Below are 22,046 nucleotides of genomic sequence, written 5' to 3'. Positions count from 1 at the left end.
GTGATGTAGAATGAGAGGTCTCCAATGGGTCACACTGCTTTAACATCAATCACAGAGGTTAATACATGAAGCTTCACTCCCAGTCAGTGGAAGTTTAATGTTCTGAAAGATTGCTGCTTTCTGATTGCAATATGAAGATTGCAGCATGTGTTTATCAATCCTCTCCAACATCTTGCATTAACACATTCGCTTCTCTCTAGTTATTCTGCTATTAGTCATGTTGATGCACACTTTAATCTGTTTTAATTATATCAAATGACACTCGAACTGAATTTGTACTTTCGGGATGGATGCAATATTGAAAAAAGGTGGAGATTGTGTTACAGTTTTGCAAAGCTTTGTTCAGACCACATGTGGAATGCAGTGTTCAATTCTGAGCATTACACCTGAGGAAGGGCATCCTGACCTTGGAGGTTTTGGAACATAGATCCACCAGAGAGATACCAGAGCTAGACGGAGTAAATTATGAAGACAGATTGCATAGAAAATTCTAGTGGTATAGAAGGCTAAGGGGTGATCTAACTGAGGTTTTTAAGAGGTGTAAAGATATAATAGGGCAGAAAGAAAGAGCAGTTTCCTCTAGCTTGTCATTTTGAACAAAGAGAAATAGACATACGAGAGCAGAACTAAGCCATTCAGCCCGTTGAATCTGTTCCCCATTCGAACATGGCTGGTATGTTTATCAACACCATTCTCCTGCCTTTTCCCTGTAACCTTCAATCTCTTTACTCATCTATCTCTGTCATGGCTCAATGACATGGCTTGCACAGCCTTCTGTGGCAGTGTGTTCCACAGATTTGCCACCGTCCGGCAAAAGGAATTTCTCCACCTCCTCAGTTCTAAAGGGTTCTACTTGGTAGTGTGGATGAGCAGAGGGATCTTGGTGTCCATGTACACAGATCTCTGAAAGTTGCCACCCAGGTAAATAGTGCAGTGAAGAAGGCATATGGCGTACTGGCTTTTATTGGTAGAGGAATTGAGTTCCGGAGTACTGAGGTCATGCTGCAGTTGTATAAGACTCTGGTGCGGCCGCATCTGGAATATTGTGTGCAGTTTTGGTCGCCATACTATAGGAAGGATGTGGAGGCACTGGAACGGGTGCAGAGGAAGTTTACCAGGATGTTGCCTGGTATGGTAGGAAGATCCTATGAGGAAAGGCTGAGGCACTTGGGGTTGTTTTCATTGGAGAAAAGAAGGTTTAGGGGTGATTTGATAGAGGTGTACAAGATGATTAGGAGGTTAGATAGGGTTGACAGTGAGAACCTTTTTCCACGTATGGAGTCAGCTATTACAAGGGGGCATAGCTTTAAATTAAGGGGGGGTAGATATAGGACTGATGTTAGGGGTAGGTTCTTCACTCAGCGAGTCGTAAGTTCATGGAATGCCCTGCCAGTAGCAGTAGTGGACTCTCCCTCTTTATGGGTATTTAAGCGGGCATTGGATAGGTATATGGAGGATAGTAGGTTAGTGTAGGTTAGGTGGGCTTTGATCGGCACAACATCGAGGGCCGAAGGGCCTGTACTGCGCTGTATTGTTCTATGTTCTATGTTCTATGTTCTATGTTGTGCCCTTAGGTCCTAGTCTCACCTACAATTAGTCTTTCCTAATATTTTCTCCACACCTATTCTATTCAGGCTTGTCCATACTCTAAGTTTAAATGAGATTTCCATTTCATTCTTCTAAACTCCATCAAATACAGACTCAGAGTCCTCAACTGATCCTCATATGACCAGCCCTTCATTTCCGAGATCATCCATGAAAACCTCCTCTGGACCCCTTCCGAAGCCAACACAACATTACTGAGATACGGAGGTCAAAACTGCTCTCAATATACAGCCTCAGCATGATGTCCCAACTCATGTAATCTAGCCCAATTGAAATGAATGTTAACATTGCATTTGCCTTCCTAACTGTCAACTGAACCTACATGTTGACCTCAAGAGATTCCTGAACTCGGACTCCCAAGTCTTCCTTACTTAGAAAATTGTCTAAGACTCAATTCTTCTCACCAAAGTAATAACCTCACACTTGCACACATTGTATTCCATCTGCCATTTCCTTTCTCACTCTCTTAGCCTATCAAAGTCCTCCTGCAGCTTCCCCACTTCCTCAAGCAACCTGTCCCTCCACCTACCTTTTGTATAATCAGCAAACTTAGCAACAGTGTCCTCAGTTCCTTCATTCAAATTATTAATGTATAAGATGATTAGTTGCACTCCCAGTGCTGACCCCAGTGTAAGTCCACGAGTCACTGGCTACCATCCTGAAAAAAGACCTCTTTATCTCAACTCTCTGCCTTCAGCCTGTCAGCAGATCCTCTATCCATGCCAGTACCTTGCTCCTAACACCATGGGTGCTTATCTTATTTCACAGCCCTTTGTGAGGCACCTTTTCAATGGTCTTATGGAAATTCGAATAAATCCCATCCACTGTCTCTCCTTTGTCTAACCTACTTGTTGCTGCCTCAAAGAATTCCACAATCTCATCCTTAATAGTGGATTCTAAAACCTTACCAACAATGGAGGACAGGCTAACCTTCCTAGAGTTTCACATCTTTTGCATCCCCAACCCCCTCCCCCCCCCACCCTCGCTGCCCATTAGACATTTTCCAGTTCTCTGGGACACTCCCTGACACCAGTGATTCCTGAAAGGTTGCTACCTATGCCTGCACAATCTCCTCAGCTATCTCCTTCAGAACCCTGGGGTGTAAGTCCATCCTGTCTGGGTGATTTATCCACCTTCAGCTTCCCCAGCACCTTCTCCTTAGTTATGGCTATTAGAATTACCTCTGCCTCTGACTCTCTTGAGATTCTAGTATGCTGCTGGTGTCTTCCACTGTGAAAGCTGAAACAAACTACCTATTCAGTTCCTCCATTATTTTTTAGTTCCCCATTATTACTTCTCCAGTCTCATTTTCCATTGGTCCAATGTTGACTTTTGCCTCTCTCTCATCTTTTAGCTATCTAGAAACATCTTTTATAATCTTCTTTTATATTTTGATCTATCTTACCCTCACAGTTCATCTTCACCCCTTTTGTTGCCTTTTTAGTTGTCTTCTTTTGTTTTAAAGGCTTTGCAATCTTCTGGCTTCCCACTTATCTTCACCACATTGTATTCTTTCTGTTAAGTTTATATCCTGTCTCTGAATTCCCTTGGCAGCAACAGTTGCCTCTTTCTCCTTTAGTATGTTTCCTCTTTCCATGGGATGAATTTCTGTTGTGCCTCCCAAATACTGCCCAGAAATCCCTGGCATTGCTGCTTCACTACCTTACCTGCTTGGCTCTTCTTCCATTCAACTCTAGCTAGCAACTCCATCATGTCTTTGGAGTTACCTTTACTCAATTATTTCCTGTTAGATCTGCTTCAATCATCTCCCTTTCAAACTGCAGGGTGAATTCTTGCATATTATGCTCACTGCCCCTACGGGTTCATTCACCTGAAACTCCCTCATCAAATCTGCCATCACGAAATCTAAAATAGCCTGATCCCTAGCGGGCTCTACCGTAAGCTACTCCCAAAAAAAAAATCTCGTAGACATTCCACAACTATCTTTCCTTGAGATGGGCTGACAACCTAATTTTCCCAGTCCACCTGTTAAAGTCCCCCAAGATTATTGTAATAGTGCCTTTCTGATCTCCTGATTTCATCTCCGTAGGGCCACTGAATTTCTGACTCGGGCACAGACCTCATATGCTGTATTGAAAAGGGCAACACAGCTCTCAGTTAGCACCAGAAGGTTCAAAGCTGGTGGTATCCTGAAGCCACACCAATGAACCCACATGATTCCCATTCTCCTAATTTGACCAAGCAGGTTTAAGTCATAAACACAATCTTAATAAACCAAAAATCAGGTTTTCTGTTGACAAATGGGCGCTGGACCAGGGTTACTTAAGAGGCCACTCAGCAGATTGCATTTAGCTGCTTTTGACTTAATGTAATTTTGGTTGATTTTTTGAATACCATTCGCAAACTTCTTGGTCATTGTTCAGTGACAGTCGGTGGTTACTGTCAAGAAGGCCTGAGAAATGCTTGGTCAATATGGGATCGATTACACATTTTCTGCCTTTTTGTTCTGTAAATTTCACCAGAATGTGGAACTATGGATGCAAAATGGGAAGCATTGGGAGGAAAAGGGGGCACTCCATAAAGAAGTCTTTAGCCATCAAAGGTACTCAAAGGTGTTCCACTTTCACATGGACAATGCCTGATGAAACCTGATTAAGAAAGGGCTGGTCACTGAAATGTGCCAGCACCTGGAATCTGCTTTCCATGAGGTTGGCCTTGCTTGTGGTCATCAAAGGTACCCTCAACGATTATACTTCAGGGTCCTTCGAGGTGGAAACTAGAGTAATTGCCAACTTTTCCTGCTGTGTTGTTCACTATAGTACTTGGGAAATGGTGAAGGCCGTGAAAGGGGAGGTGGTTCATTGTCACCTCCCTCAGCAGGAAGAACCAGGATGAAAGAGCACATGATTTCATTTCACCCTCAAAGCCTCCACATCAAGGGCAGAGAGGAACCAGAGGGGGAGTTCATTCAATAAGTATGGTGTTGCTATAAAACCATGCCTCGCCCTTCTTCACAATGAATGACCACTATCCTGGCTGTTGTCATGGTGCATTTATCCTGCACCATTCCATCATCAGTTTTTCATGGATAAACCAGGGCTGACTGCTATGAATAGGAGTGAGTCTCCTCTCTACATGATTACTCTTACAAATTCTCTAGCTGCCAGTAACAGTGTATTCTTACCCAGGACAATGACAACGGTCAAAGTTACCAACAACATCCTCTTTTGACTTCCTGATTTCTCTCAGACCTTTGCTGTTGTCTCCTTGCCACCAAAACTTCAAGCATCTCTGTGTCCAGTTATATACTACTGCCCTTGCATGACTGAACTTCTGTTTGTTCTGGTGTCATCATCCTGTCTTGATTTGTCTCCTCAGGTAGAAAAGTTAAGAGTGGCCCAATATCACCCTCTTGGCCTTTCTACTTCCCACCTGCTGTTCCTCAGAAGCTTGTGTTCACATGCATATATAAGGACACCAAACTTATATGTCAATACCACTAGCTTTAACTCAATGATTGCTTCAGTAGTGTTTGGCAACTTTTCTGTAAACAAATCATGAATGAGGCTGAACTTTCACCACTTTAGCACTTGCAAAAGCAAAGCTGTGTTCAATACCTGGCAGAAGTTCTCACCAAGTATTCGTAATGACCAGAGCTATCAATAAATTATTGAAATTTTTAGAGTCTGAATGTGAAATAGCAGGCACTATCTATCAATCAATGTTGCTGAATAAGTCCTCAGATTTTTCTGCCTTTCAGAAACACAGTGTTTGCTTTATTTTCCAAAATCTGAGCAGTCAGAACATTTATTCCCACGTGCCAAACATGATTGTAGGGCTTGCCAACATATTTTTCAACAATTTTGACTGCATTGTGACAATTTTTCCAATTAAAGAACTATTTAATGCATGTCAACAGTTATCAATGTCATGGTTATCTTGTTTTGCAGAAGTTAATTTCATTCATAGAACTCTGCGCAATATTGGACTCAATTCAAAAGGAAAACATTGGTTATAATAATTTTCCAAGTCAGAAAGAAGATCAAAAAAGCTAATTATTTGTGTCATAAATGTAAGTAGGGAGCACGTTATAGAATTACTTTCTTAGGGAAAACTTGAACTACCAAAGTAATGCAATTAATATTTTCAAGATTACGAAATTGATGGACAAAAGTGATCCAATTCATTTTAAATATCATAGGTTAAAGCATTTAAATTCAGATGCTGGAGCAGGAAAATATGGAATTATGTCACACCCAAAGAGGAATACAGTTATGAAATGTTTAAGTTCTCAAAAGAGTTCAGTGGTACAAAAATTTCAAGGCATCCAGATCTGTTCTTGAATATGAAAGAGACGTTGTGAGAAAGTGGATAACGGAGAGTTGGGTGCATTAAATTGGAATAAATTTCTTTGGTACCTTGAAAATGCTTTATTGAACCAAAAATACTTCATTGATCAAAAAGACTCTTGTCATTGCCTTTGGAAAACAGTTTTCAGTGACATAATAAAGTTGAGAGTAACATTACAATGTTATGGAAAGGCATAAAGTATTTCTTCCTGAATTTTGTGAGCAAGCAAAAAAATGGTATTTTTCTAGTTGCAACTGAGCAATGTTTACCTGCAAATATTTTCAGGTATTTTCCATGAATAATTCATAGATTATTGCTTCTTTCCTCAAATTCATGTTTCTGTACATAGATATGGTGTCTCAAATCCAGGTCCTGCAAAAATTGGACATGTTTATGAATGGTCATGATTGAATTTTAGATCTCATTCAGTGAATAAAAGAACTATCTGGCTTGTTCAGCGAGGTGCTGCATTGTTGCAGTGCTACATCAGTCAAGTATCTGCTTCACACACCAGATTTTCCAGTCCTCTGAGAGGTCTGAATGATCCTTGACTCGACCTAAACCAACTAGATCCAATCTGCTCTACCTAACCTAGCCCAAACTGCTTGACTTGAGTCACCTGACCTGAAAATGCACAAGATCTGAAATGCAGGCTGTACTGAATCCTGAGGTAATTGCTTGTGAGACTGTGTACCTGTCTACATAATAGATATGTTCTGTATATTCTGTACACTTCTTGCACAGGAATGTTAAAAATCTCTATTGCTACATACAAAGAAGAAAGGAATATTGACTTATTTTATTTAAAATTCTTTGTAATTAGCTATTGGTTGTTTGTCAAACTCGAAAATAAATCCATTACAATGCAAGGCATTGTATTGATTTTTGTAAATGTGAATAAATCGCTAACAGTATGACACAGGCAGTGCCATGGGTACTAACTACATGAGTCAACCAAAAGATATATAAGAATTGATTTTTGTCATGCTGTTATTGTTGTTTCTTTGTTGTGAATGGAAATGTTTGGAAGCTTCCATCATTATCTCTAAATAATGTGTCAATGTTAATTTATCCTTGGGCAAAACAGATATTATATATAATGTGAATTTGAAAAATGTATTGACTTTTAAAAAATGTTATTTATTAGATGTTCCAGAGCCACCAGAAGATTTGAAATTAACTGACCTGCAAAACATGAATATTCGATTAGACTGGAAGCCGGGAGATAGCCACAATAGCCCCATAATTGGTAGGTAATGTTTAATATTTTAGATATTTTTGTTAGAGTTCTTAAGGAGGGAGCATGTTGAACATTTGAATGCTAGACTTGATTTTGATCACAAAGAAATGAATGAAAATTCTTTTGGTTTGGATGCCTGTCAGGATTGTTGTGGTAGAAGTCAGAATGGGGTTTAAGTATCTTTTTACTTCTTCAAGAAATTGGTAGTGTTATTTAAAGAAACAAAGTGTCATTAGTGGCTCATTTAGGCTCCTCTTGCTTCTGATTTGCATGTTTCTGGATTCAAATTGGAGTCCAGGACCTGATCACAAAAATTAAATTTCAATACAGTACTGACTGTGTCCTGCAATGTAAGAGGTGCCATCTTTCAGATGAGACATTAAACTCAAATCACATTTGGCATATTCATGAGATGTAAAAAGTCTTAAGGATCAATTTAAACATGAGTAGACAAATTATCTCTGGTGTCCTGACCAATATTTATCAATTAAATATGGGAGTTTACTGTTGGCAAAGTTGGTTGTTGCATTTTCTCCATTTCAAAAGTAGTTCCCTGGCTTTAAAGCATTTATAGCATCAGACAGTCATGACACATAGGTGTAGTTTGAACAATCATTTCCAAAAATAAATGCAATTTAAGTACCGATCAGAGGTTGACCCAACATCTCCCCAGTTCAGTGCACTCATCTCTGATTGCAACTAAAAGAAGGAAATGTTTCACGTTCATTGACTAATAACCTGCTTCATCAGAGTATCCAAACAGCCATAAGTGCAAATGTGCCAATAATGCAACCATGACCATGTAACATGGGATCTATTTTAAAATATTTCTTTATAGAAAACATACTTTTCCTCAGTGTAGATAAAAAAGTTTTACAATTGCCATGTTTATTTGTATACTTCATAATTTGTGAAAAAGCTAGTGATACATACGGTTTAAAATATATTTATGCAAAACAAAATAAACATACATCATTTACATACAAAGCCTCCACCTCCAACAGTTATGAGAAATTATAGGCTGGTATAGATCCAGAAAATATTAAGTTTCAATGTCAAATAATCAGTAAATTAATAATAGTATGGTATTCATGATATTTGTGAGAAATAAAACCTTAAATAATATGATTAATTTGTATCCCCCAACCTGAAATAAATCCTGACTTCTTCCGTGTTATTTTACAGATTTACTAACATATGAAACTTTAATTTTATATAGCATTTATTGTGGAGGAGACCACATTTGAACTGAAAAGATGGTATGAAAAGACGAGAGTTGACGGAAATACAACATCAGTTACCTTGCAGCTCTCCCCCTATGTAACCTATCAGTTTCGAATATCAGCTCTGAACGAAGTTGGCAAAAGTCATCCCAGTGAGCCTTCAGAAAAGCACATAACAGCATCAGCAGGTATTTAATTAAAAATACAATTTATTTCTTTCCTCTTAACATAGTGTCAGAGAATGAGGGGTGACCTTTTTGAAGTTTACAAAATCATGAGGGGCATGGATACGGTGAAGAGTCAAGGTCTTTTCCCCAGGGTGGGGGAGTCCAAAACTGGAGGGCATAAGTTTAAGGGAAGAAGACAAAGATTTAAAAGGGCAACATTTTCACACAGAGGGTGGTGCATGTATGGAATGAGCTACTAGAGGAGGTGGTGGAGGCTGGTACAACGACAATATTTAAAGGTCATCTAGATTGGTGTGTGTATATATAGAAAAGCTTTAGAGGAATATCGGCCAAATGCTGGCAAATGGGACTAGATTAACGCAGAATATTTGTTTGGCATGGCTGAGTTGGACCGAAGGGTCTGTGTCCATGCTGTATGTCTCTATGACCATGACTCAGTAAAGCATGAATCATATAAGGGATAATGATAATGGAACTGACAATAAATGGCACAGAAAATGTTCGTTCTCCAAGTTAATCTCCAAGTTATCCCTCATCTAATATTATTCATGTATCACTTTTATTGTAACTTTTTAATATATTTCTTCATCTCTTTTTCTTTGTTTCTCTCTCTATCACTGACCCCAAATACTTGCACAGATAATTTCAAGTAGTATTTACTATATAAGCTAGTTAATTATTTAACTGACTGACTGAAAACATGTAAATACAAAATAATTAATTAAATTATGCAAACTATAAATTCAGAATAATTCATTAGTTGGAAGAAAACATTGATGGTATTCATTGTGCGGAATTTTCTCAGTCCCTAGATTATATGGGCAATGATGAATCAGTTGGGAAAATGTTGAGAGACTGGAAAAACTTGTTTCCCGATGTTGAGAAAATGCAATGTGCACCCTAGGTTTGGAGAGCAAGACAGGAATTTCTCTACTAAGCAGCAGGAGGGCTTGGGCATGAATTACCATTATTACGTCCGCCACCCCCCCATTCTCCCACCTTCCCTCCTCCCCAACCTTGTTTAACTGCAGTTTGTTCTGCTCTCACATGGCACAGAGAAACTAGGTTGTGACAATTCCCAACATGGAAGTTCAAGCATATCTCTACCAGTCCAGATCACCATTTGTTCCTCCAGGTCATCACCTTGACCAGCATTTTCCAACATAACTCAGGTACCCTCCCTGGGCAGCAAACACTTGCACCTGCCTGGCTCCAGCCTCACCTAATTATCGAGGCACACCTCTGAATCCCATGGAATACAGTTTTCCTTATCATTCCTGCACTTTGGAATGTAACAACACCTGACATTGTAGTGCTGTGACAGGCTGCTTAAGCACAGAGTGGAAAGAATCTCACGGATTAAAACAAGACATTCTGGAAGCACTTAATAATTTAGTGCTTACTGTCTTGCTGTGTCTTTTTACATTTTGCATCTCATTCAGAGCATACAGAGGATGTATTTTTATGTTCTCTTGTCTTTTAATGCAGAATCAAAGCGAGGTAGTTTGTCATGATTAGGGGACAGATGTGTTGCCGTTTGGTGACATGGTATGTTAATGACATGTGCCAGTAGCTTATGTGGCACACTGTATGTGTTTCAACCAAATGGCCATGTCAAGTGATTTTTGTTTTTGGTCTCGACGTTCAGATGGGATTCTTGCTAGTGAGTGGTGAGAGCTCTATGAACATAAGCTATCGCTTATTATCATCATCATTCTTCCTCCATTCCATCTCTTTAATATGCAGTCACACTTTCTAATACCCATCAGCTATGAGGCACTACACTTCCTGATATCAAAGTTGAAATGGGCACCAGATATTCTCCAGCTCACCCATCCTCTGGACCTTCCTTTTGGGCACCAACATCTCAGGGCATGCTCCATGGGCAGTGACTGCACGCCCCCACATTCTGGGGCATTGGCATCTAACATGTACCAGCCTTATGTATTATCATGGCATATCCATAATCCACTGACAGTACACATCTGCACTTCAGTGCTGCATTTTAGAGAGCACTGGTGCCTTTCATTGTGTTGCTGTCACTGTGCAGAGAGACTGGTACCCAGCTCATGGCCACAGAATATCTGAGAGCTCTTCCTTCGATGCTCATAGCATCTCTGCCTTGTCTTGTGTTTTGGCACTTCCTCCCTCAGCCACATGTTAAATGCTCACAGGACTTCTGTTTTGACGAGTCTTTTAGCACAGATGCAAATCCAGAGAACTTGTCATGGTTGTCAGTCAGGTCAGTAGACCAGCTTCTGTATGACAGTGTACAGTGTCAGTGCACCATGTAGTCATGTACGTGCCAAAGACAGCACATGCACTGCAGGCAAATGCCATGTCTCAAACTCTATGGGAGTAGTCCTTTGTCAAGTCCACGAGACACGCTTCATCCAGGGGCAGTAAGTCAAGGAAAGCCTCCAATGTCAGTCTGAGTGTCTGGATTGGGGAGTCCAGCTGCCTATTAGAGGCCAATGCTATGGGAGAAAAGCTAGGAATTGGAGGCAGAATCCTGGCATGCAGATGGGATTACAATTGTGAAGCAGCAAAAGAGAGAGAAAATAGAGCATTGATTGGAAAAGAGTGATGCAGGAAAGAGAGCATTATTTCTGACTGTGATCTACATCTTAGCTTTGGTAGGGGGGCCGTGGACCTACAAGTTTACCCGATATACCTGGAACTCAGTGCATAAAATGGGCAGATGGGGATTTAGTTAGATGGGGAGTTGGGGAATTTGAGGGCCAATTAAGTTGATGGGAGGGATACCAAGAAGGGAATGTGTATATTTGTGGGTTCACCAATTGTAAGAGGCTGAGACTGAAATTCACCGTTGGAGAAGTGATCACAGTTTGCTTCCATTGTGCTATCAATAATAAGTGTGCAATAGAGATGGAAATGGCGTTGACCACACCAGGAATGGGCAGATGGGTGTTTCCTTCTGTGAGGGAGGAGGCTTCAATTTTGAGCAGTGTGAGGCCCTTTAAAAAGCAGTGACTTGTGTCACTGAAATGCGCCTACAAACATTACAAGCTATGTGAATCTTAGGCTTTTTAAAATTCCTTCATCAGATGCAGGCATCACTGTTTGGGCCAGCATTTATAACCATCCCTAATTGCCCAGAGGGCAGTTAAATGTCAACTACATTACTGTGGGACTGGAGTCACATGCAGACCAGACCAGGTAAGGATGGCAGTTTCCGTTAGTGACCCAAATGAGCTTTTCCTGACAATCAATACATGGTCAGCATTGGACTCTTAATTCCAGACAGTTTTAAAAATTGAATTCAAATTACACATTCTGCCATGGTGGGAATTGAATCCCAGTTCCCCAGAATGTTGTCTGGGTTAACAGTCCAGCAATAATGCCACTATGCCATCACCTACTCCTGAGCCTAATGTTTGGAGCCCCAAGCCTTGTCCCAAGCACTCTTGACAATCACGCAAAATTACAAATAAATCCCACCAACAGCTGTGACTGGCACTGTTTTGTTACCTGGAAAGATTGATCCTGGATGCGAAAGTAGCAAGCACCTGCAATTTCCCTACAGGTAAAACATAATTCAGGCATTGCTCACTTTACATTAAATATTTAACCATTGAACATCGTGTAGTGCTAAAGATGGCTTTCAATGTTTGAGCTTGGATTATATGCGCACGCACACACACAAACACAGGTGTAAACTGAACATATATTCACAAATTAAAAGTATATTTTCTGTGATGTGTCACACATGCCACCTCTGTGCCCTCAGAGTGTCTTTCTTTCAGTTCCACTGCATTTCCATACAGTCCTGGGGAGGAGGAAGCCTGTCATCCATTGCGATCTTTGCCTTTGAAGGTTTGGTAAGGTGACTCCAGGGGCACTTATTGAGAGGTCCATGGCCTACTGAGTGTGTCCTGTCCAGAGGCAAGTGTGTCATCCTTGGCTTGACAACTCACTGAGTTGAGGGTGGGGTAGCTCTGGCTGAAGGAGCAGGAGGAGATGGAATTCTTGGCCACCGCCAACGTGGGGACCTCTGGGTGGAGCTGCTGTGTGTGGTTCTTCCTCCAGCTGGGTGCTGACTGGCATTGCCCTGTCTCCTTGTGAGGAAAGGGGTGTGTGGAATGAGCTCAAGATTGCTCATCCCCCTCTTGCTGACCACCAGTGGTTAGAGCAATGGAGTGCAGGACTGTGCAGACACCCAGCAAGCAGTGAGACTGCTAGGCCCAGGCCTTCATGGCAGCCACCAGCCTGTGCATAGAGTCAGCCAGACGCTCACATGCCTGTGGCAGCTGATTCCCAACTTGGTTGGTGCAGTCTTTGCAACATTTGTGTCAGATTGCCCAGTGCCCTCATCAAACCTCCTTGTTGGCCTAGTGTCTAGTTGCACATGTCAAAGATGTTACAAATTGCCGACATTATGGGGTCCTGTCTTGCTTGAGGCTGGTGCCTGGTCTCTCGCAGGCCACTGAGTGGCAGTGATCTGTGATGTTTCTTCCTCAACCAGCTGCAGAGACATGGCAGTTAAATGCTCACCAGAAAGTGCTCCTGAGTGAACCCACTGAAGGGGGAATAGGTGAGCAGGTGAGAGGTGCAGGAGACAACCTAGACAGGGCTTCCTGTTGGACTTCTATGCTCTCTTCCACCTTGATGGAGGGGTAGGCATGTGCTATGCTAATGATATAGTCACAGCAGGTCAAATGGGAAGGTAGCACAGCAATGAGCAATGCTTCTTCCTTGGTTGCCAAGGTCAGGATGTTTCAGTATCTGCACAGGACCAGACCCGGCCCTCTCCTACCAGATCCTCTGCTCATAGTGTATGAGGAGCCGAATGTCATGCCCTCAGCCACCAGTCCTGTCTCTTTTGGTTCTGTTCTAGGCTGCTTTCTTCTCAATTGAGAGAACTTGAGGGACTGAGGGAGATCGAAGTGGCTGGCACAGATAACTAGTACTGTTGCATCTTGGAGGGAAGGTGGTTAGGCTTCCCAGGTAAGTAAGGTCATGCACAGTTGGCAAAATGGAGGAATTGGATAAATGAGTGTAAGTGAAAGAAGATATTGCATGCAGTAGTGAGAGTGGTAGACCGTAAGCCTTGGTAGGAGGTGGGTGCAATAGCAGAAAGAGTGAGCGAGTTGAGTTACCAGAGAGAAGGTGATGACACAAACCCTGCCAGAACACTTCTAGCACTCATGGACCTTCCTCCAGATGGTTAAGTCTGCATTTACCGAGGTGGCAATATTTGGCAAGGTAAGCATGATCTGGTGTCTTGGTCTTTTCTTCAGGTACAGGGGAAGAGAAGGCCCCTACTTTGCACTAGACACTTCAGATCCTTGCCTGCCAGGTAAGGGACAAATAGCCCCTTTCCTGTCTGCCTGGGCAAGTTCATCCAACAGTGCAGGGCAATTCCAGACAGTCATTACATGATAGCTTTTTTGATTATGGTGCCAGAGCTTGGGATCCCAGGTCAGCACAACACTGGCACTTATGTCCTTCTATGACGAGTGAAAGAGTCGGGCTAGCATTGGACAAGTGTGTGCGATAAGAGTTTTGTTCCTGGTTAATAAGGTGTGTTTGGTATGGATGATCACATGAGAAATCTTGCAAACCTTGCAGATGGTGATATTAGAGAAAAGTGAAAAAAGAATGCAGATGCTGTAAATCAGAAGCAAAAACAGAAGTTGCTGGAAAAGCTCAGCAGGTCTGGCAGCATCTGTGAAGAGAAATCACTGTGAAGAGTTAACATTTCAGGTCCGGTGACCCTCCTCAGAACTGATGGTGGTGAGGAAAATGTCAGTCTGTTTGCAGAAGATAGGGTGGGCGGAGGCGTAAGGAGTAAACGATAGAAAAGGATAGAACCTAAAGAGAAAGAACAATGGGTCAAAGGAGTTGATCATGATTTGGCTGGGAGGGTGAATATCTGTTAATGGAGACTCTTAGTGGCTAGCAATAAGTCTTGAGTAATGGCAGACTATGTGATAACAAGGCCTGGTATATGTCCTAGGGGACTAGGACATGGGGGCATGAGCTAGGCCCTAAAATGATTAAACTCACTATTGAGTCCAGAGGGCTTCAGGGTCCCCAAGTGGAAAATGAGGTGCTAATTTTCCAGCTTGGTTGAGCTTCACTGCAGCAAACCTGACATGGAGATGTTGGCCAGGGAACAGACTGGTGAGTTAAAGTGGCAGGCAACTGGAAGGTCAGGGTCTTTCTTGCGGGCAGAACGTGGATGTTCCTAAGTTTGTAAATTACTTCCCCCAAAAATAGTAATCTCCACCATGTTAAATTTGTGTTTCCCAGCAGCTGAGACTTGATGCCAAAATTTGCATTAGAAAACAAAGAGTACTACAGCGCTGCCCAAGTCTATGAAATCTTATTGGTGCAAACATTGAAAATATTCAGAAGAGGAAGATCTGGGAGACAGAGATAACTGATGAGGGAGAAAAACAAGATTAATTATTAATTGATTGATGGATGTTCTGCTTCTCTTCTAATAGAGCATTTATTTGGCCAGTTAGCTTATCATCACACTGTTAACCTTGTACTTGACCCAAAAAATGCTTTGATGATTTCACTGCATGTCCAGAATGTAAAGTGTTCCCTTTGCAAACAACCGTGAGTAGAACATTGATAAAGTTAAAAATCACACAACACTAGGTTATTGTCCAACTCGTTCATCTGGAAGCACGAGCTTTCGGAGCACTGCTCCTTCATCAGGTAGCTATGGAGCAGGCCCAGAATTTAGAGCAAAAGATTACAATGTCATGCAACTGAAATGATATATTGAACAAACCTAGATTGCTGTTACGTGTCTCACCTTTAGGAGTGGATTGCAGGTTTTGGTTCATTGCTATGTTCTTCCCAGAACTTCTTTTCAGTCACATTCTTGAGATAAGGTTTTATAACAGAAGGTGACATCTCCACTCAGACAATGCATTAAAGGTATGAGGTTAGAGTCTGTCTGTAACCCAATCTTGAGTCAGACTGGTTCTATTTCCAAAGTAGGAATTTTAAAAATATTACAGTGTACCTAGATCACTAAGATACGTTGCTCATTGGATGCAATACATAACACTCTCCCTGAATCAAAGTAGCCTAGGCTTTGACCAAGCTAGTAGATTTAGGGAGGTTCTGACACTATGGGTTCAGTCAGATAGATGGGTGACCGTTGGGAAAGTTAACAATGTAGTTCAAAAACCTTCAGCAGCCACTTATATATATAATGTATAAATTCCATTTTTAGAACTGTAGAAGGGCATAGTCACTCCGAGGGAAATGGAAGGGGTAGTCAGTTATTGGACACTTGGAATGATTCTTATGTTACGCAGCATTTGACATGATGTAATAGAATTATTGTTATCAGGGACTATCCTCTCAGGCATAGGCAGGAGATTCTGTGGCAAACAGTATAAATTTACGATGGCTTGTTGCTTTCCTGGTGCTAGGATTAAGGATACCTCTAAACATTTCAAGCATATTGTTAAAGGTGAGATGGAGAAGCCAGTAATTATTGTACACATTGGGAGGAGTGACACTCTGAGGGAAAAGATTAAAGCAATGCAGAGTGAACTAAAGAGGTTAGGTAGAAAATTTTAAAACAGAACCTTAAATGTCATAATTTCTGGTTTACTCTCAGTGCCAAACTCAAACAAGGGAAGGAGCAAAAGGAACGAGAGAGAGTCTGAGTATGTAGTAACTCTGAAGGACTGAATTGCATTTATTTTAATGCAAGGGGTCATACAGGTAAGGCTGATGAACTTAGGGCATTTTAAAGAACATGGGATTCGGATGTCATAGCTGTTACGGAAACTTGGCTGAGAGATGGAGAAGGCTGGCAACTCAATGTCCTGGGTTTTAGATGCCAAAGCAAGGTTCGAAAAGGAGGCAAAAAAGGAGGAGGTGTGTGGCTTTTTTGATTAAGGAATACATTTCTGCTGTAACTAAGGAAAATACTTCTGAAATATTATCCAGTGAAAATATGAATAGAAATTAAAAGTAAGAAAGGAAAGATCACTTTAATGGAATTGTCCAATAGACACTCCCCCCACAACAGTCAGAAGAAAATTGAGACACAAATACATCAGGAGATCTCAGGTATCTGGAAGCACAATAAGATCAGAATAGTGGGGAATTTTAATTTTCCAAACATTGGATGGTGAAGAATTTGTCAAATGTATTCAAGAACATTTTCTTTATCATTATGTGGATGCTCTTACTAGAGAAGGAGCAAGACTAGACATTCTTTTGGGCAATAAGGCATGGCAGGTGACTGAAGTGAAAGTAGGGGAGCACTTTGTGTCTAGTGATCATAATTCTATTAATTTCAAAATAGTTATGGAAAAGGCTAAACCTTCCATAAAAGTTAAAGGTTTTAATTGGATTAAGGCAAATATTAATGCTGTGAGATAAGAACTTTCAAAGGTGGTTGGATTAGACTGTTTGCAGGTAAAAGGATGTCTGACAAGTGGGAGGCATCCAAGATGACAAGCATTCAGAGACATTTTGTTTCTGCTAGAGTGAAGGGTAAGGCTGGTAAGATTAAAGAACAATGGATGAACAAAGATATTGAGGTTCAAGAATAGAAGAGAATCATATTTTAGTGATAAGCAACTTGGTTCAATTTGATCTCTTAATATTGATTAAGAGATCAAATTGAACCAAGTTGCAAGGGCACTCTTAGCAGTGAAATCAAGAATGCAAAGAGGTGCTATGAGATGCCTTGGCAGATAAGTTTAAGGATAATCCAAAGAGATTCAAATTTATTAAGAGTAAGAGGGTAACTACGGAGAGGGTTGGGCATCGTAAAGTCAAGGAGGTCACCTTTGTGTTGAACCCCAGGAGATGGAAGAGATACTAAATGAATATTTCATGTTGGTTTATACTGTGCAGAAAGAAATGGAGTCTAGAGAATGCAGAGAACTAAACTTTGATGATTTAAAAACAGTTCACATTATAGAAGAGGAGGTTTGGGAGATCTTAGAGGTGGATAAATCTCCTGAACCTGATCTAATGCATCCCAGAATGTTGTGGGAAGTAAGAGAGGAACTTACAAGACCCTTTGCAGAAATATTTGCATCATCTATAACTAGGAGTGAGGTGTCTGATGACTGGAAGGTGACTAATATGGACCTTTGTTTAAGAAAGGTTGTAAGGAGAAATGGGAGAACTATAGACCTTTGGGCCTGACTTTGGTTGTGGGTAAATTGTTGGACGTGATTATAAAATATAGGATTAATGGACACTTAGAGAGTCAAAAATTATTAAAGATAGTCAGCCTGGTTTCATGTGAGGAAAATCGTGTCTCACAAACTTGATTGAATTTTTGAAGAAATTACCAAAAAGATTGATTAGGGCAGAGAAGTAGACATTGCTTATTTGGATTTTTGTAAAGCCTTTGACAAGGTTCTGCATGATAGACTGTTTTTAAAGTTATGACACATGGGATTCAAGGTGAGCTTGCCAAATGAATACATAATTGGCTTAATGGTAGAAGACTGAGAGTAATGGTGGAAGGTTGCTTTTGGGACTGGAGTGTCACCAGCAGTGTTCCACAGGAATCGGTTCTGGGTCCTGCTTTGTTTGTCATTTATGTAAATGATTTGGATGAGAATATAGAAGACGTGGTGAGTAAGTTTGTGAACAACACCAAAATAGTTGGCATAGTAGACAGTGAAGAAGGTTTTCTAAGATTACAAAGGAATCTTGATCAAATGGGTCAATGGGCTGAAAAATAGCAGATCGAGTTCAATCTGGATAAATGCGAGGTGTTGCATTTTGGTATAACGAACAAAGCTTACACAATTAACGATAGGGCATTGGGAATGTCATAGAACAGAGGGACTTAGGAATGCAGGTACATAATTCTTTGGGGTTTGTGTCACATAGAGACAGGGTGGTTAGAAGTTGTTTGGCACGCTTGCCTTTGTTGTTCAGTGCTTCCAGGAGAAGAGTTGGAAATTGTACAGGACATCTGTGAGGTCTCTTCTGGAATATTGTATCCAGTTCTAGTTGACCAGTTAGGAAGATATTATCAAGAGAGAGGATTCAGAAGTGATTTACCAGTATGTTGCTAGGTATGGAAGGTTTGAGTCATAAAGTAAGCCTGGATAGGCTAGAACCTTTTTCACTGTAGTGTAGGAGGTTGAGAGGTGATCTGATAGAAGTTTATGAAATAATGAGAGGTGCAGATAGAGTAAATGTCAGATAGGAGATTTGAAGACTAGGGGACATATTTTTAAAATTGAGAGGAGAGAAATTTTAAAAAGACTGAGGAGGCAATTTTTTTTGTTACACAGAGCATGGTTCACACGTGGCATGGAATTTCTGAGGAAGTGTGGCTGCAGGTACAAAGACATTTTAATAGGAAAGGTTTGGAGGAATTTGGACCAGGGAGCAGGAAGGTGGGACTAGTTTAGTTTGCGATTATGTTTGGCATGGGCTGGTCGGGCCAAAGGATCAGTTTCTGTGCTGTCTGACTCTGTGACTGGGCTGAGGGAACTGCAGATAATAATAAATTGGAGGCTTCTCACTCCATCAAAGATTTATTGTCAGGCAGTAAATCTGCAACTTCTTACTGATATAGTCACAGCTGTCAAATCTTCCACCCTTAGCTCTTTGATGCTTTGATCGATATCAGCAGATTTCAATAAGTTGTTTCAAAATCTTGTGAATACATGTCAAGCGAAAATATACCAATGAGACAAAACATTTGAAATTTAATATATTGACCACTGTTTCAAGTTATTCAATCACAAGCAATATGGAACCAGTGGGTATAACCAGGGAATATGCTTCAGAAGATTTGAAATAAAATGCTAAGACAATAAAGCAATTAACACATTGGTCACTGTACCACATAGTATAGATAAAGTTGCCACAGTCTTGCCAGACCCTAGATCTGTTTTCTCATTAGAAGGAGAGAGAACCCATGGTGGTTATGGTTCAGGCAAGGGAAGAGGTTAAGAAGGAGAGTCCTTCATGGTAACTTCAGCCAGTCAGGGAATTTAACTCACACTGTTGGTGATACTTTGTATTGCAAACCAAACCAACCATCCAGCCAGCTGAGCTAAACCACTCCCACGCAACTGACTGAATCATAATGGAGGTAAGTATTAATTGATTTTCAAACTTAGACTTCCCATACCTTGGGAATAATCAACAAAGACCAAAATTTACCTGAAGTGTTGTGTGACTAAAAATACCAAAACCAATCCCTAAATTAAAACACATATTTTTGCCATACAGGAAGTTCTTCTATAATGTGATGGTTGCGTTCTTGTGCAATACCGCATGATAGGAAAATTGCACTTTAGAAACAGTGCTGCAAGTGATGGCGATGTAATCACTTTACAGCTAACACATGTTTTAAAAGTTCATGCTATAGAAACAGTCTCCAATTCATCAATCGCATTACAGCAAATTCACATTAATGAAATGCATGTTATAGAAGAACGACCTGTTCTCTTATTAACTGCTCCATTGATAGGGAGATGAGTCATATTCCCAATGTTTCAGGATTAACAAATTCTGCACAATTGTCCTCATTTACAGTGGTATACCTGTATACAGTGGTATACCTGTTATGATGAAGTCTTTTAGTTACTTTTTGCACTTGAGACGAAGTTTAAATGTCCATGTCTTAAATTCATTTATATCCTGACTCTATTACCACCTGGTGTACAATGATATATAGTGTTCTGCATTATGTCAGATTATGTTAAATTCCATTTACTTTCTTCCAGCTATTCAGCTAATCTATATTTTAAAAGAAAAGCTTGTGTTATTTTCTTCAAACATTCACCATACCTCCTGGCTCAGTGCCTCTGACAATTTTAATACACTTTTGTCAAAACCAAATTATTCATTGTGAGAGATGTTGGCACCAACACCAACCTCCATGAGATATTATCAAATTCAAATTGCCCGTTTTATTTAACTCTGTCTGGAATTCTCCCATTTACAGCTCAAATGTGTTGGCCACCACCATCATGGCCTTGGGTGAACTTTCTCACAAGATCTTCCTCTTGTCACCATATCAAACATGCAATCAGGAGCCACTTCTTTATTGGCAAGTCATGTGGCGAGTGAGATGCAAGTGCGTGCCACTGCCAGTACCTTCAGGCTTCTATATCTTGGGCACCATGTTTAAAGTGCAACTGGATATGATTTCAGGTGCCTTACGCCATGAACCACTCCTCAAATTGTGGTTCTCAGTCATAAACTCCATAAAAGGTAGTCCAGAAGAAAGGCAAGCTTGTTGCTTACTTCACGGACGGATATCTGGAGATGCCAGTGTCTGAAATGGTAAAGAGGAGCTCAGTGTTCTTCCCAGCTGACTATCACAGGAGGCCACACTACCAAACATCGCCAGCCACGACCCAAGTAACAGCATGGGTCAGTGCACCGGCTCCTGTGAAGTGAGACACCCAACAATGTGTGAAAAAGACCAATGATCTGTACTCTGATCACACTACACGGCCATTACTCACTCTGCCACTGTAAGTGCATCTTGCTAAAATGATGGACTTTCATGAACCATCAATACCACGCGTGTCATGACTATTCAAAGGCTCGTGTCCACTTCTCATCAACAACTGCTAAACCTACTTGTTCTCTGCACTTCCTGCTTGCTTGCTTGCACTCATGTACGATCATTACCTGCTCTTCCATCGTACACAATCTCTCTCTCTCTCTTTCATTGCAGCGAGCACTGGCCAAATTCAGACCTGCCAAATTTGAAGTTGGCTGGGGAAAGAGGTACTGAATGAGGGTTGCTATCAGGACATTCCTTCTCAAGAAACAAATGGAGGAATTTTCTAGAGAAAAGCAGCATTGTTCATCTGGGCATGGGAAGATCTCAATGGATTGCCAATCCAGTAAGCTTCAGTGTGTTGTGCTACCTTCCTGTTGCCACCAGTGCTCACTTATTCTACTAATGCACAAGCTTTTATTCATTTTCACCAACGAATTCCCTCTCTTCTCATGTAGGCACAGACAGCAGTGAGATACTGTTAGAGACTCTCAGTTCCTTCTCTGAGGAGGAAGCAAGTGAGTACCTCCAGGAATTCACTGGCAAGACTTAGACTTCCACCCACCACCAGTTCAGAGACTTTGAGATCAGACACAGGGACACTCTGGTGAGCACGGCATGTTCCAGGAAGAAATTTCCAGGTGTCTCGCACTTGGAGGCCTGCCAGAAACCAGGTACTTGCTCAGGCCTGGGAAGACAATGTACCTCTGTTCTCAGCTATAAGTGAACCTGCAGAGACAGGGGAAGGAATATCAAGAAAGTAAGTTAGAGGGTGGTTGGTAAGGTGGACTGAAGGGAGAGAAGTCAACCATCATTCTTCAGACTTTGCTGACTCCATATGGCAGCTTCTATGGAAAGTTTGACAACCACCTTGGAGATCCAGGCTGAGGCTCAGTGTCTGCTGAATAGGCACTAATGTCTGCAGTCCATCGCTTTAGCCATGGCTGCTCAATATCAATGGGGAATCAAGACAG

General features: G+C 41.1%; 1 protein-coding gene across 12 annotated transcripts in view; it reads left to right on the top strand.

Annotated features, from left to right (window-relative positions):
- The window catches only part of chl1b (cell adhesion molecule L1-like b), an 885,223-nt gene that overhangs the window by 566,029 nt on the left and 297,148 nt on the right, over positions 1-22,046 (top strand). For all 12 annotated transcript variants that reach the window (XM_072582623.1, XM_072582619.1, XM_072582621.1 and 9 more), the window contains 2 exons: positions 7,064-7,165; positions 8,376-8,567. In XM_072582623.1, coding sequence (XP_072438724.1) covers positions 7,064-7,165; positions 8,376-8,567 — 294 coding nt within the window. The remainder of the gene's footprint in view (positions 1-7,063; positions 7,166-8,375; positions 8,568-22,046) is intronic.

This window comes from Chiloscyllium punctatum, chromosome 12, assembly GCF_047496795.1.
Source record: "Chiloscyllium punctatum isolate Juve2018m chromosome 12, sChiPun1.3, whole genome shotgun sequence".
NCBI classification, from domain to species: domain Eukaryota; kingdom Metazoa; phylum Chordata; class Chondrichthyes; order Orectolobiformes; family Hemiscylliidae; genus Chiloscyllium; species Chiloscyllium punctatum.
This window is presented reverse-complemented; position numbering and strand designations above follow the sequence as displayed.